Genomic DNA, 25,396 nt, shown 5'->3' with positions numbered 1-25,396 from the left:
CTTCTCCACTTGGGGCAGGAATTTGTTCCTGACCTGGAGTGTGCACTCCACCCTTTTCCGGCTGAGGACCATGGCCTCAGATTTGGAAGTGCTAATTCTCATTCCTATCGCTTCACACTCGGCTGTAAACTGCTCCAGTGCAAGCTGGAGGCCATTACCTGATGAAGCCAACAGAACCACAACTTCCACAAAAAGATGAGATGAGATTCTGAGACAAGCAAAGTGACAGCCTTCTGCCACCTGGCTACGCCTAGAAATTCTGTCCATAAAAATTACCAACAGAATCGATGACAAAGGTAACTCCAAACTCCGAACTCCTCCCACACCAGGGTTTTTCCGTCAGCCACTGCCTGAGCCGCGTTCCGCTTGGTCTGTCAGTACCTATCAGCTGCCTCCGAAGTCCCACAGGCTAACCAAGCCCGATAAGGCTCCTTCTTCAACCTGGTAGCTCCCTTCAACTTTGGTGTCCACCATTTGGTTCAGGGGTTATCACCACAACAGGCACCAACCACCTTGCGGCTGCAGCTCAGTGCAACGGCTTTGGCAATGGAGGTGCTGAACATGGTCCATTCAGACTCAATGGCCCCAGTCTCCCTTGGAATGGTGTTAAAGCTCTGCCGAAGGGTCTGCATTGAAGATCTCGTTAAACCAGGGCCTCTGCCAGGCGTTCCCAGTGCACAGTCACTTTCCAAGTCTGTCCTGCATCTTCCCCCGCTACCTGATCCTGACAGCTCAGTCGCTCTCTTTACACAAGTGTCCAGAAGATATGGCCGCAGGTCTGGCGATACAATTAGAAAATTGATCACTGACCTGCGGCCTAGAATGTCCTAGTGCCACGTGCACTTATGGACTCTCTTATGTTCAAACATGGTATTTGTTATGGACAAACTGTGGTTTGCACAGAAGTCCAACAACAAAACACTGTGAACTTCAGATCCGGGAGGCCGTTCCTCCCAATCACGCCCCTCCAGGTCTCACTGTCGTTGCCCACATAAGCATAGAAGTCTCCCAGTAGGACAACAGAGTCTCCAGGTGGAGCACTCTCAAGCACCCCACATTGGGCCCACATTATGGTTAAGTGATATGGGATATGTGGGGGTTTGCCCTGCCCACACAGCCCCACAGTTTACCCACACTGATCTATTGTTTGCCCGCATGGACATTTCTTTATTTGTTTGTTTCTTGAAGGGCGAGGGGTTGTAGTGGTTTACATGTTTGCCATATGTGACTAACAAGCAAGAGGTCCCTTGTTTGAGCTTGGAAGGAGATCAAATCCCTTGATGGTTGTGTCAGGAAATGTATCTGGTGTTGGCTGTTGAGGCGGGTAAAGTACAAACAAAGAAAGTTTAAGTTTGAAAGCACAGCAAACTGGAGACTCTAACCATTTGGAGATACTTCAGTGTTTTAACAGTTTTAACGGAGTCCTGACAAAGACAAAGGTGAGTGCAACATCACATTAGTTCTCTGGTCTCTACACCAACTTTGAGTTTTTTCAGAGGAAAAAGTTAGAAGTCTGGACTTGCCTCTATAAATTTCCAAATGGCTAAAATCCAAAACTTGTTTCTTTTTCACTGTGTGAACCCTCCTCCAGCCTCTCAGGTTATAAGGTAAAAGGGTTACGGTTCCCAGACATGCAGCAGCAGCATTTACTATAGAGTACAAACATTTCCAGTGGATATCAGAGGTATTCTGACTTTCACCTCCTTTAAATCCACATTAAAAATATTTGCTCTACATTGATTCCATGTACTCAAAGTGAAGATTTTCCACTTTTAAAGAGTTAAAAATTTCATATTTGATATCTGGAAAGGTCAGTGATGGTTTGAATCATTTTGAGGCTCTCACCAGAGACCAGAGTACCTTTATGGAACAGATATTTATACTACTAGGATGTGCTGTAGGTATGAACATGAGACCGGACATTTACAGCACACAGCATTTCCCTCTCAAACATAAAACATAGAAAAAGCTTAACACATCCTCTTTGGATGTGTTAAGCTTTTTCTATTTATGATATGAAGTTTTCATGCTCTCATATTCTTCAAGAGCCCCCTCAAAGACAGAGACTTTTCACAACCTCTCACTGTGCTGTAAGCATCTCTGACTGAAGTGTTCTTGTGCCTGAATAGAAGCAAAAGTCTGCAGCTAGCTTCCTACACATGTAGGAAGCTTTCACAGCAGCAGCATAGTAATGCTCATGGTTTTAAAGTGGCATGCTCACGGTTGTAAAGTTTGAGCATAAATCCAGATTTATCACCTGAAATCATCATTACTGGTGCTGCTTCCTGCCTCCAGTCAAACCTCAGCTGCTGTTTTCTCATGCGGAGCACGGACGGAGCTGCTGTTACAGGATGGAAGCAGGAATCCCTGAACGAGGCAGAGGGAGAGAGGAGCATCTGGCACAGAAGCAGGATTTTAAATGTGTGGTTGCAGTGATCAGAAACCGGCATCATGGAGCCATTAGCAGATGCAAATGAGGGCAGAACTGGCAGGCTGGTTTGTCTCACTCCGTCTTTAACACACAAACACCACGAACACCAATACAATCACACACAGACTCCAACATCTGGACTGGGAGCAGTTTGTGCCAAATGTCTGACAGAACAAACTACCCGCTGATTACTTAACTTTTCTTTGAGCTCCAACAATGACTTCTCATTCCAGGTTTTTCCTCATAATTTATTTCCAGGAGCCTCCTGGTGGCTGTACCTTGATTTACCTGCCACAGCAATAAGCACCAAGAGATAAAGGCCCCAGATCTGCTAACTCCTTACTGTGAAATTAGAGGGATGGCACTAAAATCTACTTGTATAGGTTTACGCCGTCGGTATACACTGAAAACCGCATACAGCTAAAGTGAAATAAAACTTTTTTAAAAATCAGATTCCACATTATTAATTCAGTAGTTGATATAAATCCCTTTGGCAGCAATTACAGCTTTCAGTCTTCTTGGGAACGTCTCTGCTGGCTTTGCACAGCGGGATTTACAGAGGTTTATCCCATCCTTCTTTGCAGATTGTTTCAGAGAAGGAGATTTTCATGTGAGACCAGGTGTGTGACCATTCAGGCAAAACAAATGTTTAGATGCTAGGCGAAAATACCACTACATATCAAGAAGGGCGAGGTCTGCACAGTGTTATTAACTGTAAACCTTCTTCAGCTCCCTTGAATTCCAGATATCTGACCTATTTAGCCTCAGTTTGGGGAAACAGCCTCCATGCTCAGAGAAAAACAAAAAGACAAACATGACTCTGAATATAATTATTTATTCCAGTCCAGTCCAGAAAATGTACACATATGTTCTCAGAAGGTATAAAATTTGTCTTTAAATAAGTAATTGTTCTATTTCATATAATTGTAAATTCTCATTATTTCATTAAAACCCCTGAAGCTGACATATGACACCACAAAGGAACCAAAATCATAAAAGAGCAAAAAATGAAAGTTAGTAGAGTTAGCAAAAGCCGTCCAGCAGTTTGCAACCTGACTTTGGGTCTTTATGAAGGACTTGCTTTTAAGTACATTCTGGTTTTTTTTATTATTATTTTTATCTACTTTATATTAAAAAGAAAAACTGCAATAAAAGAAATGCTTGTAAAGTTTGCACAGAGAGAGGATTAAAGGCTTTGGTTGCTTCAAGCTGGTTCAGGCTCCACTTATTGCTACTGTAGCCTCCGATGTCAGAGGCATTGTTGCTGGTATTGTGTCATTATTGCTGTGGTTGTTGCTCCCACTGTTGCTACTGTGACTCTGGAAAAAAAAAAATTGTTTCCAGATGTTTAGAAATGTCAAGTGCAAAAAAGGCTCCACAACAGGAAGGTTGAAGCAATCATCCACGGAAACAATGGATCAGAACGGGTGACGTTTGGGCTGTGGGAGGTCTGGTTTTTGGTTTGTTGTCTGGATTAAGATGAAGGCGGTGATAACCCTGAGGCTGGTAAACAGAGGAACTCTAGAGAGACACAAAGAAAGAAGAGGAGTTACTATGACAGTTCACGTCTGAGTTTGAAAGATCTTTAAAAGATGGGCTGTTCTGTAAAACAACCTTCAAGTTCAGTTCCTATTTGCTTAAATTAAACTTTAAAAACAAAAAAAAAATTAGCACTTCATAAATTCAAGAAGCATTTGGTTTCAAATTAACTCTACCCCAGCCCTACAGCACGCTTGACCTTAAGTGGGCCAGGCCCTTTCTGTTAGGTGCTTTTCTGCCTGAAATAGAGATGATTAGATCATTAGTCTATATGTCATGTTATATGTCTAATATCTTTCTTTTAAATCACACATTTTATAACCTGTAGTGAGCAACGCTCAATCAGTGAACTGACCGATGTGCCTCATTAAATGTTTATGTGAGAGTGAACAGAGACCAGAAGCCTGGATTACATGAAAAAAAAGTTACCACCATTGTACTAGCCCTTTTCTGTGACTGGGGCTTTAATGTTTGTTCAGCTAACACAAAGAAAACCCAGCTTTGTTGAACGTGTTGCTCAGCACACTCACTGATCCTGAGATTAAAACCTTTGGATCGTGTGTTTCTTAACCTACATTTTTACTTGTGGTTACATGAGATAAGCCTATTTTAGTTTTTATGATAATCAGGCCTCCTTTGTCCATCTTTTTGCACGACAAGACAATGCTCTTGGGAAAAGTGAAGATATTTTAAATCTTGGAATTAGTGTTTGAGTTTGGTAGGGATTATTTAGAAAAACTGTCCTAAAAATATTTAAAAAGCTGCAACTTGTGTGTAGGCATTAATGAAGTGCAAGCAAGCACTGATATCTTCCCAACAAATAGATTGTGAGGCTCTGTGGAGACCTCTGAATAAAACTCCGCCTCCCACTTCCTTCTCTATAAACCCCAAATTGACTCATTAAGTTCATCTTAATAAAATCCCCCAAACTAACTGCCGTGTTTCTCCCTCCTCCTGCAGAATAATAAACATTCGCCTCTGTACACATTGAAATATCCAATTAATGCACTGAGCTTCCATGTTAATTATTAACTCCTCCATTAACCCCACCCCACCTTCTCCTCCTCCTCCCTGGTACAATAACGAGGAGGGTGGAGCTACAATTAGGACAACTAGGACCCTTTTGCCTGTACAGAAAACATTTTAAATATATAAAACATCAGAGTGAAGCGTTCGCTCAGCAGGAGAGAAGAGGTGATATCACACACATCATATGTTCTACTCCTGCTCCTCCTCCTCCTCAGCCTCCCCGTCTTCCTCAGCCTAACAAAGACGTTTGACCACACTGCTGACCATTAAGTTTCCAATTTTCCCAATGTGCCATTGTGAATCCCCATTTTTCTAATACAGAACAAAATCCATTTTTATTCTCATCCTTGAGCTTTCAAATGTGTAATTAAGCCATTGTTAATCCATCATTGTGGCATTTTCAAATCCTTCCTCCTTCATTTCATTTCCATTTTCCATCATAAATCTCTTTTGAATCCATCATCCTGCCGCTTTGAACCCCTATTGATGCTTTCACTTTGCCACTTTGAGCTCTAACTTTAGTCATCCCTGTTAATTACCATCCTGAATTATTTATTTGCCATTGTAGTCGCCCTCTGTACCTTCTGTTTTAAATATTTAATTGTGCCATTTGATTCCCTCCTTCATGCAATTTGTCATTCATTGAGGCCTGTTTGAGTCCTCCCTTGTTTATATACGGAATCACCCCGTTCTTTCAGTTCTCAGCCCTATACTGGTCTCACTATTCCATTTAAGCTTACTTTTCCATTTAATTTAATGATTAATTTGATTACAGATGATTACATTTTTCTCTATTTGAACTCATAATATGCCATTTGGAATCCCACCTTCTTCCCATTTTAGATGTTTCTATTGTATTGAATCCAATTTCTTTCTCCAGTTGGTATTTTCTTTTCACTGTGCAATTTACAATCTTTGGTTTCTAACGATTTTGAATCATCTGTTTTATGACGAGCCTACTTAAAAAGGTTAATTGTGCCATTCAGAATCCTTCCTTCGTCTGTCACGGACCCGGCTCTGGAGGACTCAGGGGTCCGTGAGCAGTGGTTATTATTATTGTTGTTATTATTATTACGACTATTATTTGGGGTCTGTGTCGTCTACTGTTCTGTCCACGTTTGTATGTAGAGTGCGTGTGTCTGCTTCTCTCTCTCTCCCCCCGTCCTCGGGGCTGTTGACGGAAGCGCGCGTCGTGGGAGAGGCGTGTCCGGGCGACTGTCGTCATCGGGAGTCCCTCTTTGCTGTTGCAGCTGATTACCTGACCAGCTGGTGGTAATCATCCCTCCCGGCTAGGAAGAGGTATTTAACCTGGACTCGCGACGACAGTCGACGTGGGATTATTACTCTTGACCGGTATAGTCCGTGCTAGGCGTGTGGTCTTGATAGTTGGCTAGCGTGTGTGGCTAATTGTGGTTTTCCCTTCTTCCTCCAGGAAAGTCGAGCGAAGAAGCGAGCACACAAACTAAGGGAGCGACAGCACGGGACGCACTGGGAGCAAGGGATGAGCACCATTGGCAAATTACATCTCTGAGTTAATTGTTGGACTTACCTGTCTATTCACTGTAAATAAAGTGCACTGTGGCATCGCAGAGTCCTGCGTTTTGGGTCCTACTGTCCTCATCCCCACGGTCTGCCAGCCAGACCGTGACATCGTCTCACTTTGAGTCAATCCATCTGAAGTACTCAACCTCTGTATTTGTATTTTTATTGTGCTGTTTTGAATCCCTACTTTGTATTTCTTTTCAACACTAGTTTATATGTTGACGAATCCTTCATTAGCTTACTTTGAATGTCTCGTCATGACATTTATAATCCCCTCACCTCTTTTTTTGATACGTGTAGTACTGAATTTGCAAACTGTACTCTCTTACTGCACTCGTTTTAACTCCTCAGTTTGACTCCTGTAACTGTAGCTGAGTCTGTAACCTGTAGTCTCTTACTGCATCTAATCTCCTCCTTTAAATGGTTTTAAATTTTAAACAATCCCATCTCTAATTTTATGTTTTTCATTTTTTGATTACACCATTTTTTTTATTCTTAACTATCCTTTTTTATCCTTCGTTAGCCTAATTTAAATTCAAACTGTACTATTAACCTATGCAGTCCAGTAGGCATTTTTATTTCTATTCGTTTACTGAACCATACTGAATCCCAACATCTTTACATTTTTAATAATTTTGTTATTTCACCTTCCCCTTTCTTCCATTTTTTTTAAATCTTTCTTTCTGAATCACTAGCATCTAAATAGTTTTTGAATCGATGGCTATTCCAAGATGAAATTGGCTTGCTTTAAATCTGTCTTTATACCATTTAGAATCCCTCCTTAAAACTGTTATCCGTGTTGCTGTAGTACTGAATATACAAAATCTCAAAATATACAAAATTAAAGCTGCATTATTTTGTTGGTTTTTTTATTGTCATTTATCTTTTTAGTCTTTTTTTCATCCCCAGTTTCTACTTCTTTTGAATCATTGATTACATGATGACAAATCCGTTGAATCACCTAGCAACTCATTCAGACTGCCTCCTTAATTCTGATTTTGGTTCACTTTACCTGTAACTGAACCTACAACCCCACAGTTAAACATTTATTTTTAGACCCTTCCTGTGCCATTGTGCATCCTTCAGATTTGCTAGTGTTTGCCAAATCCAGACTTAATGATGAACTCTTTGTTGTGCTGTGTTAGTGTTTCTTTGTTTTACTGTTTCAGTATTAATGCATGTGAATGTTTTCTTCCTTCACTGTTTCCATGTTTCGGTCTGATAATCCTCAGCTCACTCTTAATTACTCCCTAATAATTAGAAAATCCTGATAATCTGCTGCTTAATCGAGGCAATTCAGCTAACTGACAGCACACGGGCACACACACTCAGCAGTTATCAGCCTCATGAATGACTTTGAAGAAGATAATTCTCTGTGTCTCAACATGCACTAATTACCAGCAGCTGAAAAATGCTGCAGGAGTCTGAATCAGCTCCTCTGGAAATTACAAGATACACAGCTAATATTCACACACACACACAGAGAGAGAGAGAGATGCTGGTGTGTGTTTGTATCAGTCACAGTCTTTCCTCAGTCAGCAGTGTGAATCTTTAGTCTCGATCAGATAAAAACGGCAGTCTGCTCATTTTAAAGGAACAGTTCAATGTTTAGAGAAATCCTCTTCCTTCGTGTCTTCCCCACAGTCACACGAGGAGATGGATATCAGCTTTATGTCTGTGGAAGACCTCTGAGTGGAGAAAGGTGGTGCTGAAAAGGAAGCTCTTTTTGGCTCATATTTGCTCAGAAATGGGATCGAAAGGTCGAAATGAGGATGATAATCGCACATTAATAACACAATTTGACAAATTACACTTCAGCTTAAAAGACATTTTTAAAAAATTAAATATAAATATAACAGCTGATGAACATGCATGGTTCTGCAGTCATGTAAAACTTTGATTACAGTCCTACATCAAAACTCAAAATCAAGGCGGTTGACAGACTGCATCATTGGTAGGTGTTTCAGCCACTGTTTACTTTTTTTTAAAACACCCAAATGGAGAAGTTTTTAACAGAAAAAAACTGTAAAGCCTAAACAAATCTATGACATTTTACTTGAAAGGTAACATTTTCTAATGCCTAAAAATGTGCCAGCATGTAGCTAAAATGGACCCAGGCCTAATTCAAACCCCGACAAGTGCAGAAATGCCAATGAGAAATGTTTCACCTCACACAGAAACTCTTACACTCTTAAAAGCAGTACACAAAAAGCCCACATGAAAAACCAGCGCCGCTTTTCAGTCTTTTCAGGCTATGGACAATAGCTCCTAATGCAATGAGACTGACCTGTTAATATTTGGCCAAATTTGGCTAACAGCTGATCATTGAGCTTAAACATAGAAGCAAGAAGCTATGACCACTGACCAAAGGTTTATTAGCTTTAAAAGGATTGTAGAATAAAGAGTGAGTTAAACCTAAACCCATCTGTTTGCACAAAAACTGCTTCTTTATTTTGTCACCATCTTTAAATTTCCTGCAGACTAACAGCAGACACCCTCTTTCTCTCTTCGTAGCAGAGATGCCAGAATGCAGGAGAGGGTCTAAAGTGGGCCTCTTCCCACCTGTATTTACTATAATTACTTTTTAAGGCTTTTTAAGGTTTTTTGTCAATTTCGATTATTCATATAAAATATACATCTCCACCTAAATCATTCACATTACAATAGATTAAACCACACAATAATGTTTTTCCTGCACATAAAGAATTTTGTGTGGTACCAGTACTAACATAACTCACATCAACACTTCTGGTAATGAAAACTGATGCATTCAAAGAAAAGAATACAGCACCGTTAGACGTGTTTGCCCCCATCGTTCATGGCAGCAGTATTGTAATGTGTTATTGCCACCTAGTGTAGCATGTTTCTGAGTAAGGGCAGAATATAAAGGGTCGCATAAAAGATAGAGAATGGCAGAAGCCAACTCAGCCAGAAAACCAACATAAATAAATTAGCAGGACGCTACAAATAAGAGTCAGAGCAGCAGGAAGCAAAGCAAACAGTGTGAGAACTCGACAAAGATTTAAAAGGGTTGTTTCAACAGCTCCGAAGCAGAAACACACACATATACACACACATGCACACAAAGAGAGAGAGAGAAGCTGCCCACTGCCCCCTCTCTCTGGTCCAGCTATAAAAACCCATTAGTAATCACTCCTCGACTCTCAGTGGCTCTTTTCGCCCAAACGACTTCCATCCAGCCAATCTGCATAAATCTGCATTAATGGACAATTTTCCCTCCACAGAAAACAAATGTGCTTTAAAAAAGCCTCCTTATCTGTCAGCTTTTAGAGGAAGCATCAGCACACACACTCACACAAAGACACACACACATATACGTAACTGCAGCCTCTATTAACAACAGATAAAACCCAACAGACATATCATGACACGCTTACAAAAGCAATATAACACGAGTGCCGGACAGAAGAGCGCCATGATGCTGATGCTTCAGCTGCTGAATCCTCCCACAGACCGTACGGGAAACATGCATATGGCCACGGGAACTCCACTCCAGCTTTACGCCCTTCGCCATGTTGGTTTGTTTTCTGGAGCCAGAGGAGCCGTTAGAAGGTCAAGTGCTACGTTAATGAAAAATGCTAGGAACCTTTGGTTAGTAAGGTGACATTTACAGTTTAGACACATGGACTGCAGTACTGGACTTTTCTAGAGGTGCAGGTGAAAACATGCTGTCAGGTTGGACTTTAGCCAGTCTTTAACCTGCAGCTCCCTCGCAGAAACGTGTGATGTTGGACTGCACCAGTGCAATAATAATCCAGTTAAGAACAGTCTGCAGGGATCGTGGATGGTTTAAAACATGAATGTAGATGCCCTGTCATCACCCACTGGCCTCTGAAGTACGGCTCTGAAGCCACGAGTTGAGCGTTTTCACTGTCGCCACATTTGTGCTTTAAAACTAATATAAACTAATATAACGGATGAGTTGTGGTCATGTCCTCCTCATGTGTTTATGACCCAGAACGACTGAGTCCATAAACTCACCAGGAAAGTGTTTAGAGGTCAAATGCGAGATCAGTTATACTCAAAGCATAATCTTGAGATAAACAGCATAAAGCAAGACTGTCTGTATTTTGAATATGTTTTACAAGGCCAGCAGGCACCAACAGTTCAAACATGTTCATTAGTCCAAACTAACTCAGGTGACACCTGCCTCCAACACCAGCAACCAACAGTCAATCAAAGCGGAAACATCCCAAACTTTAAGTAGTGGTTCAGGTGGCAGAGGGGGCCGTCGACCAATCGGAAGGTTGATGGAATGATTTCCGCTCATGCAGTCCTTGTGTTGAAGCATCCTTGGTATCAGTAAGATACTGATGCCGAGGGCTCAAACTGAGTAGAAAGGCACTGTATAAGTACCGGTCCATTTGATGTACAGAGCAGAAATATGACACAGAGACTCAAACAGGCTGTAAACATTGACACCTCACATCTGTAGCCAGCCTCAAGTGGACATGAGAGGAACTGCAGGTTCATTTTTATGCTCCAGAGGTTGCACCCCACATGATCAACTCGTTTAACTCATTTGCTCTTTAGCACCACCCTCAGGACAAACTGCACTTGAGTTTTACCGACTGACTCAAGAAATCACACCAACGTTTAACCAGCCAGGTCTGTTCTCCTCGAGTTTTCTTTGTGGGTAAAACCCCTTCGAGGTCTGAAACTCTGCAGCGAAAACCTTTTCATTCTGAAAACAGCCTCTGGTCTGCTGTGCCGTCCCGTTGCCACGGCGACCTTGACCTGGATAAGCAGCCGGAAAATGGGCGAGATGATGGATGGCTGTGTGAACTTCTGAAAGTAAATGTTTTTTAATCTGGATTTGTTTACGGGCTCCGCAGAGTGAAACATAGGCAATAACCAAACAAACTGCAATACAACACATGCATTAACCACCGAAACACACACACACACACGCACACAACCCCACGGCCCATCAATCACACACACAGACACACTGCTGCGCTGCTACATAGCTGAGTTTCAATCAGACGCTGAGAATCTCATCAGCATTCACAACAAGTCTCACCAAACACACACACACACACACACACACACACACACACACACACACACACACACACACACACACACACACACACATAAGGTTCTGCATCATTCAAGACATTTAAAGGTTATATATTATTCTATTTATTCCTTGTTCCTGTTTGATTCATGTTGTTTGCTTTGTTTGCTTTTTGATCCTAGGGGTTTGTTTGCCAGGCAGATCATGTGACTTTTATTTACCTATCTTGCATCACAGAGTGAGATAACTTTAAAAAGTCTCTAGCACTTCTTCACGTGGCCACCAGAGGTTATTAAAACTTAACTACACACTGTAACAAGCTGCTCACAGCAGTGACCTGTGACACTGCTTAAAAATCACTCCACAGAAACTTTATTTCCTGTCTTTCACAGATATTTCACCTCCGGCTCTCCTATTCTGGAAAGCACGTTGAGTTACCATGACTACCAGTTAACGTCATCTGTCCAGTCCTATCGGCAGCTCATGTGCACATTGGAGACGACGCCTTTAACCCGTTCATACTCATTTCCCCCACATCTCACCTGTCTTGTCTTCAGGCCTTCTTCCCCTCGAGCAGCTCTTGGGTGTTTTCGGCGGCCCGCGCCAAACTGTCAGCCATCAGTGCTTCCTCCAGACTCCTCCTGGCCTGGTACACTTTCATTTCCTGCTCCCTGCACGCACACACACACACACACACACACGTCTTTTTCTATTAAGATGTCTTTACTATTACTCGTAGTCCACAGTCTGCTGGTTTCTCCTGACAGTTTTAATTTCATATAAAGACCATTTTTATAAAATACAAACCTTAAGCAACTTTATTAATCAGAGCAAATGTATCAAAGCCTGCAGACTAATCCTGCACCTGAAGCACTAAATCTTAATACAACAATGATGAACAGAAAACATAAATCATAAAAAGTGACACCTACATTAAAAATGAATAAAATTAGAGTACACAGTTCTGATTTTGTGTCCAGTCCTACTGGCTGATTGGATGCATGTATCAGCCTACAAGAATTGGTCGCGTCCATCACAGTGTTTTGGTTTTTGTTTTATTTTTTTCAGTTTTTTGCTATTTCAATAGTATCATCTTAACCTTGTATTTTGTGTCATGACTGGATATTACAGTTGCACATAGCTTTTGGATATGGAAACTCGAATTATTTTGCCTCAAATATGCATCCTTTTTATCAGCCAGCAGGGGGCGACTCACAGCGCTGCAGCTGTGTAGAAGTCTGTGAGAAAATGGCTTCAGGTTCACTTGATTTATGAGCACTGCAAGCACTTTCCTGCTGAGTTTATGGTCTCAGTTGCTAGGTCAAGTCTTACTGAACATGACACCAAGTTCATTTTGTAAATTGTGGTCCCTGGTGTGGTGTGCTCACATTAAACACGAAGCAGTTACACTCAAAGTCTATGCAGAAAACTGTAGGACTTCTAGTGAAAAACTGAAAGTAAGTCTGTTCCAGTTGTCGGATATTTAAAAAATGCAACGTGCTTCTAAGTTTATGGGCTTGGTTATGCATTATTCATACTGAATAAAATGCTTTATCCACTTTCTACATTTTGATCATTCTGGTTCAAACAAGAATTATCCAGGACACTTATCCAGAATACTCACTGGTTGTTGTGTTATTATCCAATGATCTTCACTGAAGAAGACAAACTGAGGACATATTTATCACTTTTATATAAAAATACTGTTGTAATTAAATGTATTTGTGCATGTAAACACCAGACTGTAAAACCCATTCTGATGTAATCAAAATGAAGACATTATGTCTCACATGGTCACGGTGATGAATCTCTGGCTGTCCACAAACTTTTGCAGATGAATTCTACTCTTGATTGAGCCATTAATCAGACTGAGTTTAAAATTCAAAGTTACTTTAAAGCAAACGTGGAAGCTTTTCTCTCTGTGCTGAACCATCCTTTACAGAACACAGACTCAGCCTCATGTGTACATCTGAGACTGAATCTGGATCAAGAAAGAAAACACAGTCAAGTCAATCGAAAGATGCTTTTCGTGGGATAAATAAGACTCTTAATTAAAAACTGAGATAAAAAAAATATATAAATTGTGTCAAACAGCGGGAGAAAAATATGAATAAGCTGACCAAAATGAAAACGTGAGATTTCAAAAACAGAGCTGTGTCGGCCTGATGTGCCACAGGAGGAAGAGGTGGTGGAAAGATGAGGAAGAGGAGGGAGAGGAAAGGAATGAGAGCAATTTAAGATGACAAGCACATTCAACTGGAGAGAGAGAGAGAGCGAGGGAGAAGGAAAGAGAGAAAGAGGAGGTAAGAGGGAGAGAATGGGAAATTAATGGAGGGGAGAGATAAGGAAAGGAATACGAGGAGGAGGGATGGAGGAAAACAGAGGAGGAGGAGGGGTGGAAATGGAAATGGGATGAAAGATGAAGGTGGGAAAACAAAGGAAGAGGGGGATGAAACATGGGAAGGATACTTATAAAGTAAGGAAGTAAGGAAGAATGAAACAGTAAAGAAAGGAGAAGTGGATGGAAGAAAAACATCAAGAAATATAAGAAAGGATTACAAGGGGAAAAGGAAAGGAGCACAGAAAAAATGAATGAAAACAAAATAAGATTAGGAAGGAATGAATGGAAAAGAACGAAGGGAAAGGGAGTAAAAGAGGTGAGAAGAAAATAGGAAGAAAAAGGGGGAGGGGAGAAGATGGGAGGGAAGGATCTAGTGAGGTATTCGAGTGATTCTGCTGTAATGGCTTTGGCCAGCTGTTCTCCCCAGTGTTTTCCACTGGACACACACACATACATATATATATATACAGCCAGATGTGTGTCCCCACAGTGCCTCCTGCTGTCAGCATGTATTAATTGAATTCGTGCTTTATAGGGACCCTGGTCTGGCAACACAGACAGCAGGAGCAACAGGATGATACTGGAGAATCAGCTGCTTCACTTTTCAGATAAATTAGACTATATCAAGCCCACAGGCATTCAAAGCAAATAGGAAATAGGAGCCCTGATGTCCTTATAAATCAAGAAATCCTGGTGTCCTATCTATGGTTTTGTGTAGGATAAATATGTACTGAGCACTCAGTTAGCATTAGCCAAGAAGCTAACTAGAAAGAAAACACATCCAGAAGAGTGTTTTATATAAACAAAAGCACTTTTTTTCTCCCATATTACAAAGCTGTGACATCACAACTACCTGACTGGTCAGTTGTTGTTGTTGATCTTGGACCAACATTATTATGATGATGAGCAACAAACCCAGCACAGGGATATCACACCGTTCAGAAATCCAGCTCAGCGCCTCAAAATAGCTGAGTTGACACCTAGCAAACAGCTAGCTGGCAGTTACAGCCGCCTGTGTCGCTAACTTATCCAGACTAATAGATTTCTAAACACCACCATGTATATAGTTGTGGGAGTACAAACAGAGCTATAGAGATCCAACCACTTTTCGTATCAGGCTGTAAGCTTCTACCTACATCTTTGGAGTCAACCTGAAGTGGCCATTAAACAGGCTGTAGCTTTTGGCACGTAGAGGAAGAACCACATACTTCCTGGGAATCATAGTAATAATGGAGGTAATCATGACCTGTAGCTAAAATGCTAATGTCTTCAACCTCTCATATGCAGGTCATTCAGAGCAGATAAGAACAGACTGTGAACATTTTTGGCTCAAGACTTATTTAGCAGTTTGATATTAAATTGAATCATATGTTTCATGTTAATTTCCCAATGTGGCCTCTCCCCCCCCTTGGACTCCCTTCATGCTTCATTTCTCCTCATCTCTCCTTGTCCGTCTCCTATCTCATCACCTTCTCATCCTCCCCTCTCACTACAACTGATTACTCCCCCTACCCAGCATGCATCAGTCATCAACCCTCATCTGTCTCATCCTGGAAGGCGACAGAAATCGTTTTGTGTTTTATCAGAGGCTAGAAGGAATGAGAATTTACATTATTCCATGTCTAACACACAAAACGCAGCTATGCTCAACAAACGCCATCACCGTCTAACAGAGAAAACGCATCACATAATTGTGTTCAATCTCACTGGTTAGCTCATACAGTATTAGCCTACTCACCAAGCATTACTGTACTGATACAGTGGATCCAGAAAATATTCTAGAAAAATGATGTGCTTTTCAAGCAATCTACAATTAATGAGACATTAAGTGGAAACAGCTGCTTTTCACTTTAATAACTCTTCAGATGTGTCCATAACTGACTGAACACCTGGAGAATCTGCCAAAAACATTGATCAGGCCTATACTGTAGAGAGAGCACACCTGTATCTTCTCAAAGAGCATTAAAAGTAAACTGGGATAAACATCCACTTCACGTTCCAGATAAACAACGTCAAGCCCACGAGCATTTAAAATCATTAAAAAACAATAGAGACTAAATAAATAAATCGGAATCTTTGTTGTCCTGGCTTAAATAAAATTATAAGTACACTAATATTAATACACTGGAGCTTAAACCTGCTTAAACTGGTTTGTGGACATCTCCACCACATGTGCTGAAAGTTGGGATATTTGGACAGGAGATTAGCTGTTAGCTAACACTAGCAGACTCAAAGTCACAGACATCTGTTTATTTGTTCAGTATTAGTAATAGACTCATACAATACTAGAATTTCACTCACCAAAACTGGAGCACAAACTTCTTAGATAGTCTGAAACACGTATTTATAAGACCTACTAAATTCCCTTAAAAATGCTTCAAAACATAACAGCACAAACACAGTCGACAGGTCCAGGAAAACAGTCAAAATAGCACATGAACAACTGAAGAACAAGTCTGGTGACCTTGGGAGGCTCGGACAAACCTCAGAACTACCGGAGTGAGATCTGAGGTTGCTCCAGTTCCACTGGAGCTTGAATAGTTATGTCAGGACGAATTGGAAAAAACTGACAAATTCAGGTTTCCAAAGCTTGCCTGAAGAGACACAAAGCTGTAACTACAAACAAATCCCATTTTCTCTTTGTTACGCTATCCCTTAAAGTGTGCAAAAAGTAAAGAGGAGTTTCTAAATCTACAAAACCCGCAGAACGTCAACGCCTTATGTCCATCAAAGGACAATGCTTACAAGCTGAATGGACGCATTCTGTTTAAAACTGGTGATGACAACATCTCTTAAGACGAATTTAGCTGCAGATGCAGGAAAGCCCACTTTGAGGCTCCAGTGAGAAAAAGTGACAATCCATTAGGGGTAAAACCAAGAATTAACGAGGTTTCAGTAAGGCTAGCATGAGTCCATGACTGTTGCTAGCCTTACTGTTAGGTTGGAACTCACATGGCGTTAACTTTAGAAGCTTATAGTCTGCATCTTTATCCTACAATAAGGATCTGTAGCTACTGTCATATTTTGAAATATTTTATTCTGAGTGTATTCTGAGCTTTCTGCTGAGCTGTGTGTGATTTGTCACTTCTGTGTGTGATTCAACTGAGGGCACAATTAGCATTTGAAATACTGATAAATGATAAAAGACGGTCTAAAGAGTCATAAATGTCAGTTATGCAGCCACAATAAGCTGCTGGTCATGCTGAGCCGAATGAGAGTGAAGCAGAAAAATCTGACTGCACTAAATAGAAAAAAGAAGAAAAAACCTTTTTTTAAATTACAGCTTTTCCATTTGTAAGAGGAGAAACATAGTAATAAAAAGAGTGAATCACATAAATCAGCACAAAAGTTACTAGAGAATTTTTAAGAGCACTTGCAGCAATTAAAATTTCTGCAAATATTCACACAAGTACAAAGGTTCAAGGATAACAGTTTTTTTTCAAGTTTAAGTAAATAGAAGTGCAGAATAAATCGCCACTAAAAACAGCTTCATCATTCAGGAGGAAAACCTGCTCAAACACACTGAAGGTGAAGATGAATACAACTTCTCTGAGTCACTGAGTGACAAAAACAAGAAAAGCAGGACTCCTGATTCTTAAACGCAATAATAAAGATCACTTATTTTGGACCAGATGAACAGAACGTCACCGATGTCTTCTTGGATGTTAACCGGCTAAAGAAACATCACCTTTACATTTAAATGCAGTGAAAGAGTTAAAGGTGAAAGTCTGTCTTTTGAGTCTATTGCGAAGACCTTTACTCGGCTCAGGCATTCTCCAATTCATGTTTACCCACTCAGCTATTTTCTGTTGATCTGAGGTCTGAACTGTACACAGCCATCAAATCTAAAATCGTGTTAGACGCGGTGTCCCAGTTACACCTCAGCGCTGCGTTAAATATGCAAACACGTCTCTTTGCCTTTCTTTCACACAACATCTGACATTTTATTTGGTTGTGAAACCGTCTGATCACTCAAGTGCACAGACTACCCTATCAGCTGACAACTTTTTAAATATGTTTTTAAAAAAAACATGTTTATATCATTTATGTTACTGTGTCATGGTGCACGGACTTGCACAAGCCTCAGGATAGTCAGTGCTTAATGTTTACACCAGCATTTGTGTCAATGGCCTTTTTGTACTGATGACCACGAGACGATAAATAAAAACTAATTCACGAGGACAAAAACTATGATGTATGAAATAATAACAACGTGAAAATATTCTGGAAAGATGACGAGATCCACTCAGAACTAATTAAGTTGTGCAGAAAAGCGGCACGAGTTTGGAAGTGATCCAATCAGAAGTAATCTGCTTGTGCAGGAATGTTAGACGCACCCATTTGATCCACCCTCTGACAAGTTAAGCTAACTGCCAGGATCTCTGTTTCACCCTGAATGTGACAAAAAAGCAGACAGGTGGAGACATTTTGCATTTGATGTCAATTAAAGAGATGCTTTGTGAACCATGTGGAGGAACTCGTTGGTACAGCAGTAAAAGAAGGTCTGGATTTAAATCTGCTGGTTGTCTGAGAAGTTCACCAAGCTGCTCAGATGTCCTTTTGCTTTTAAACCAACTTTATACGTAAATGGATGATTTGATTTAACCCCCTCAGATCTAAGTCATCATGGAAAGCATTTATGCTTATACATTGAGGAAATGATTTTTATTGTCTCACTGATGAACCCATAAAGTGCAGCAAAAAAATAGGCAGAAATACACAGGAGCAATCGCTGGTACCGAACAGGTTAATCACCGCAGTTGTTCTACTGAAATGTACGTCAGGTTAGACCGTGGGTTAGGTCACAGGGCTTCAGAGGACTTTGTGGTTACAACGTAGCTGTGGCACAGAATTCCCACTGAAGCATAAATCCTCTGTTTCTCTAACATGTATGTCTTTTTTCTATTGTTCTCCCAACTCATACCAATCAGGAAAGATCATGATTCTCCCTGACACACATCAAAAACTCCTCACTTTTTCCCAAAAAGGTCAGTTTTCCCCGCAAAATCTAAGGTTGAGTTCAGATTTGGATGTGAGGATTTACACGTCAGAGGGTTAAAAGCAAATGACTGGCAGGTCAGATTAAGCCCAGAAAACAGGGTCCATGGATATTTGCTGCTTCGAGGTTAGTTTATCTGTTGAATTAACTGCGAATTCAGCTTTTCTCCTTTCAATTTTAAACAAATCTCAGCATTGTTTAGTTGTCTGGATGAGATGTCTTTAACATCTTTTCAACAGGTTTTTGCTCAAGCGATATGAGAAAGGAGCTTGAACATTCGGAGTAGAGACACTGCTCCTAGGTGTTGAAAGGAGCCAACACAGATGGTTCAGGCAGCTGATCACAATGCCTCCTAGATATCTGCCTTTGGAGGTTTTCTGGGCATACCCAGATGAGAGTAGAGCCCCCCCAGGGACAGAACCTGAACTTGCTGGAAAGGGTTTAAATATCTAATCTGGCCGGGGAGCACCTCATCTCCCCAAATGGGAACTGAAAAGCTCTGCTGGAGAAGCACGTCTGGAATATTCTTCTGAAAGCCGACATAAGAAAAGTGGAGGAAAATAAACGGACGATACAAGAAGCATGCCAAATTTACTATTTGTTAAAAGGTCTGGCTTGCAGTATTCCCACCGAAGCACAGACAGCTACCACCGCATTACTTTGATACTGAAGAAAACTTTTAAACAAGCCCCGGAGCTCTTAGCATGTTTGTGTATGTTTGTTTGCAGTGGACTTCAAAGATAATGATCTCCTTGGAAAGTGTAAGTCACACTGTGTATCATGTCTTTGTACTCTGATTAGTTGTGACTCACAAGAAGCACTAATTACAACTAAAAATGCAGCGACAGGACACTCAAAGCTTTAAAGTACCATAATTGCCTTCTTAAGCTGTGTGTATCTGTGTGTGTGTGTTGATTGTATCTTTAACCTCTCAATATGAAAATCCCTGTTCCAAATTAATCCTCAGAGCTGGGTTCCCAGAGAGCTGGCACAAACATTAGCATTTTAGCACGGCTTCAAGTGCTCATGTCAGAGGGAGAAGCATGCACTTCTCCCTCTTTGGTTACAATCAGCCGAATGCCTTGTAGTGACTGAGAGCTGAGGGGGGACAAAGACTGTTTGAGGACTGCGGGTCTTACCGGATGTGCTCGTCGGTGACGGTGAAGGCCTTGCAGAGCGGCTGGGACGTGTTGAGCCAGATTGCCGGATTCTTCTCAGCCGCTACAGACGTCTGTCCCGTAATCGGAGCCGAGCTCATGTGCAGAGCGCTGGCGATGGCCGACAGCAGGGTGTCGTCACTCGCATCTGGACCGACACCTGTCCAATGAGAGAACGAGATCAAGAGATGGGTCAGAGGTCAAGACAGGCTGAAGGACTGGATTCAAGCTGTTGTTGGAGACCTACTCTGCAATCCTTTGGGCAGGTCCATGGCACGCAGGACCTGCTCTGTGACGTCTGATGACCGCAGACCTTTCAACCTCTTCTCCCAAAACAGCTGCAGACAGACAGACAGACAGCTGTTTATCTGATCATCTCACTGGTTTTTGATTAGTTTTGCTTGTTTATTTTCAAGACATTTTCAAATATAATACTTTAAACTCTTAATGTCCATCAGACCTCAGTAAATTGTTCAGGGTAAGGATTAGAATCAGAAATTCCTGTTTGAAATGCTCAAATGGAAATCTTAGATGAACTACAAAGCAAAGGTAAATCTTTAAAAGATCTTCTAGATTCTCTATATTTGACTCAGCATGCAACCCCCGGGCGGGTTGTGAAAAAGTGGCGCTGAGTTCATTCAATTATCAGGAGAATTTCCTGGTTTGATCCAGGAGTCGAAGCTGCATGACAGCATATTTTTGGATGTCAGTGGGATTGTTTGAGCTGTTGTTGGCAGAGTTGGGATCATATCTGATGAGGCAGAGAGATCGTTTCAGTAAGCCGACTGACCCAGAGCAGAATCTAACTGTGTGGCAGAGGTAAAATAGTATTATTTACTATTTACATATCACTGTATATTCAGTAATGCTGCATATTTTGAGCTACAAGCACAAATGCAAAGATCTGAGTGGCCAGATCAGTTTATTCAAATAACAAATTTAAGAAAATCTGCACACCTGAGTCAATGACAAGTGCATAGAAGGAAAGAAATCTGAGAAATATAGCCTAAACTCCACAGACCATCCTGCTTACCAGATCTGTTTATTCACATCTAAAAACTCAAGCCAGCCCAAAAACATTAATGCTGCACATTCATTCAGAGACTAAGTATATTGACCTTGGAAAGAAAAGCGTCTGGATTTCTTTAAGTTACTTGAAGACGTTTCACCTCTCATCCGAGAAGCTTCTTTAGTTCTAAGGTCAAATTGTGGAAAGTCCCCGATTTAAGCCGTATGGGAGTGTCCCCCTAGAGGGTCATGAACCCCCTGTTGATCCTCTATCTAATCATATTTGTTAAGGTGTGAAAACGGGTGTAGGTCACATTCAGCCGATGTTTCGGGTGAACTCACTGTGAAACCTAGCCCCACCCTATCATGTGATTTCCTGAGGTCAAAATGGTCCAGGATGTGAGTGGGCGTTAAGGCGTCTGGAAATGGATCTCAAAACTGGATTATAATGGCAGACAGTTGGTGTCGTAAACCACCACCTCTGTTCAAAGATGGTCGTTCACAGTGGACATAGATGGCTTCTTTCACTCCTCTTTCAAACCATCACTCACACATTAATGTTAGCCTCATGGTTTGTTTCTGTTTAAGGTTTTAAACAGGGCTGGATGTAGATGGGTCAGCAGGGACCTGGAGGATGTTAACAGGATAATGGAACCAGGTTCCTTTCCTGCTGCTCTGCTTTAACTGGACAGAGTTAGAAGACAACAGTACTGTTGTTAAAAACTTTTATAGTGAAGAGTTCCAACAAGGTAAAAATTCGATACTGAGGGGTAAGTTGGACTCTAGCTCTAAAGATGTTGCAGGCAGTCTGATGGATGCTAACCTCTTACTGTTCAGTGGCAGAGAAAGAGCTCATTTTCATCTAGTCTGTGAACCCAAATGAATGTCTTAGAATAGAAGAACTGTGGGGCTTAAATGCATATTTTATCACCTTTCATTAACAGTATCATTCTACCCAACATATTTCTCTCCCTCCAATCATCATTCAGTCCTCCGTGTGCTGCTTTTCCCATGATGCTTCAGCACCCTCTAGTGGTTCCAGCTGTAATTACACTCTTCTCCTCCTCACAGCCGTCTCTTATGTAAGAGCCTGACCTCGCCCTCCTGAATTACCTGTATGTGTATTTGTGTGTGTGTGTTTCAGCGTCTCACCTGTTTGGGCTGCTCGATCGCTCGCTGCAGGTCTGTCTTCACCTTGTTTCCGGGGTGACTCGTAACCTTGGTAACGGGCTGTTTAAAGATGGAGGCCGTCTGTCTGATGGGCAGAGCTGTGTTCAGGTCTGGTTTCCCTCCCTGCATAAGACAGACACGAATCTGAATGTTGGTGTTTGGTTTCTTTTGCTCCCTGACTTCCTACGTTTCTTCCCTCCCACCTTCTTGTCCTTCCTCCCTTTTATCCTTCTTTTACTTTAGCTTTCTCCTGTTCTTTTCTTCCTTACAGGTCACATTTACCTTCCTATACATGAGACAGAAATATTAAACCTGTGGTTGTTTCTGTGAGTGTTTGATGTAAGCTTAAAGGGTTAACTCTAAGCTGAGACAACAACAGGAAGTGCGTGTTTGTGTGTCTCTGTGCCCATAAGTAATGAAGTGTGAAGAGCAGCAGTACAGGGTTGCGAACCGTGTCAATACAGCACACACACAAACACATACATGCTGAAATTAACACTGAGGATGTGTAGATTATCCGTTTAGCATCAAATCTTGCTAAGGCTCGCCTCTCTCCGCAGGCGCTATTTTTTCCCATTTCAGCTCACCCTACTCCACCTCTGATTGGTCCACACTTTATCCACTTAAACAACCATACACAGTCTATGTTTGATTACAGTCAGTGATCACAGTAAATGTTGAATGGATTGATACTTATAAAGCACTTTTTACTCTAACTGAGCACAATGTGTTTTTGCCCAGACACATTTAATACACATTTCACACCTTCAATCTACAGTCTCTACAGAGGCCGATCTGGAGGATTTATCTAGTCTGAAGCTGTTTCATACATGCACTGCAGCTCTGAACTCTTCTAGCCAAAACCAGACATTCACCGCCAGCGAGTAGGCGTCATCTCCCAGTCATTTCCAGCAGTTAGAACACGTCTGAAGCTGACTATTTCCTGCTGTGCTTCATGTATGAAAGGACAACTGTGGGAAAAAATCCCACCCTAATTCTCCTTAACTTCTCCACAGTTTACATGTGAGCTTACCAGGTCTGTAGTCAGGACCACCTAAGTGGTTCCCCTATTTGTGTGCCGCAGAGAAAAGGCAAAGAGAGCAGATCTAACACCCACAATTTAAAACGCAGATGACCATGGCACATTTTAGATCATAACATTGACAAGATCAACGAGACAAGAAATAAATGAGACAAACAACCGACACCAGTCAGAGCCAAAATGATGATGCAGATTGGTCTTGAAGAAGAGAAGTCATCCAGAGCAAAACAAATCAAAAGCAGCGTGTCGATTCTGAGCGAAAACACCCTGAAGGTCGAGACAAGCTCGGGCCGGGCCCAGCGCAAACTACCATTCAGATTATCCTGAACTAGGACAAGTGTTAATTAAGACACCAGAGTGGAAGCAGACAAGTAGACTTTGAATACATATCTCCTTTTTGTGTTTTCAAAGTATTAGAAGAAAATCAACTTTAAAAAGATCCACTGAGGGAGTCCGATGTTTCCTCAAAGCTCTAGAATCCCTGTAGCCCATAAATTCATTAGGATTCATAATTTATGTGTTTGCTTGTAACGTTTGTATGTTTATGGACTTTTGAAGAAGCCGTTACTAGGTTTTGTGCTTTCATCTAAAGCCATCAACGTGCTCCCAGTTGTCTTCATTGTTATCATTATGTTGTTATTTATGGGGCTATAAACCAAGTTTTAACCTCTTATAACATCCAACAACTCCTTTTATTTGGAATTTTCACCCATTTGACATATCCAGATGGGAGTCTGTGAGTCCAAACTGCATGTGAGACAGCTGATTGGTTGATTTATGATGTCATTTCACTCTGTTTGGGTTTCCCTCCTCTTGATTTTCTTCTTTTATTTTTACATCATGGTTTAAGAAGCATCTGTTTAACTGTACCCCACTTACTTCATCCTTAACTACTGACTAACTATTTTAACTAATCATCCACTTCTCCCACTTTCACAATGCCCAAACAAATCTCAGGCAAAATAAGGAGAAGGCTCAAAGACAGTAATTTATGAATAAAGGGGTTATGACCAGCTTTTTCAGTGTGAACATTAGGCTTGTTCTACATTTCCAGAACTAAAAATCCTTACCTGACTTTAAATTTAGCCCTCCCAGGGTTAAGATCTGAGTCTAAATATCCATGAGATGGAGGTAAAAAAGACTTAAAATACGCAAAAGGGAAAAATAAAGTGACAACAGTGCGCAAACCAAGGAAGCTCAAGGCTGTAAAACCGAGGAGGGCAAGATACATCCAGGTCAATATACCCAGGAGACGGGGCTGTCCCTGATAACAGGACTGCTGGGATTACACTTCCATGTGGACATGCACACAGTCAGCTTTTGAGTCGACATGGATAATTTGGAGCGTAAATGAAGCCTATGAGGTCTAAGTCATCATCCAAGTACCCCACTGGTGTATATTTCAGAAAGGATGCAAGCCCTATTCTCCCCCAATACATAGAAATCATGTATTTGAGCATGTGGAGAAACAGGTCTGAGCTTAATCAGGAATCTGATGTTTGTTATGCACATGTGACCAGGTTACTTCCTCAAACAGAGGACACAAAATCACCCTGCTATCAAACAGAATATCATCTCAATCCGCTCTCACTCTCTCTGACTCTCCAATAACATGAGGTTCAGCTGCTGGGTTTTTATCTATGCAAATAAGTCTGTGTGACTCAGGTATATTCACATGATGGATAAACAAGGACAAAGTTCTTGTTAGCTGACCCTGTGACCTTTCGACCTGTTGCCGGAAGAGTTTTGTTAATCTGATAATCTGTTAAAGCACAATACACACACAGTCATTCACACACAGGTGTGATCCATCTGGGTTACCTTGGCCATGCTCAGCGGGTCATGTCGGAATCTCTGTTTGTTTTTCTGCAGTTTTCCGGGCATCATCTTGCCCGTGCGAAAGTCAAAACATGCCAGATCCACTGTATTTCCAAGGTAACGGGACAGCTGGGGCTTACTCCGGAACTTCTTTCCTGAAGGACTGGAGGATAAAATGGAAAGGACGCTATCATTAAAAAGTCATACTTATAACATCATAAAGAGAACCTATACTACATTACCAATGATGAGTGCCTAACATGGCCTGGGGTCAGTGTG

The 25,396-nt window shown here is 41.3% G+C and overlaps 1 protein-coding gene across 1 annotated transcript in view; it reads right to left on the bottom strand.

The window, feature by feature from the left end:
- Positions 1-3,250: 3,250 nt before the first annotated feature.
- mbd2 (methyl-CpG binding domain protein 2) overlaps positions 3,251-25,396 on the bottom strand; it is a 29,671-nt gene continuing 7,525 nt past the window's right edge. The window contains exons 2-7 of the mRNA XM_084934579.1: positions 25,121-25,280; positions 22,240-22,380; positions 20,327-20,417; positions 20,062-20,239; positions 12,125-12,253; positions 3,251-3,952 (exon numbers count right to left, since the gene is read on the bottom strand). Of these exons, the coding sequence (XP_084790705.1) occupies positions 12,136-12,253; positions 20,062-20,239; positions 20,327-20,417; positions 22,240-22,380; positions 25,121-25,280 (688 nt within the window). The 3' untranslated portion in view covers positions 3,251-3,952; positions 12,125-12,135. The remainder of the gene's footprint in view (positions 3,953-12,124; positions 12,254-20,061; positions 20,240-20,326; positions 20,418-22,239; positions 22,381-25,120; positions 25,281-25,396) is intronic.

The sequence above is a fragment of the Perissodus microlepis genome, chromosome 7, assembly GCF_051167445.1.
Source record: "Perissodus microlepis isolate ML-2025 ecotype Zambia chromosome 7, ASM5116744v1, whole genome shotgun sequence".
NCBI lineage: Eukaryota > Metazoa > Chordata > Actinopteri > Cichliformes > Cichlidae > Perissodus > Perissodus microlepis.
Note: the sequence above shows the minus strand (reverse complement) of the source record. Positions and strands in the feature narration are given on the sequence as shown.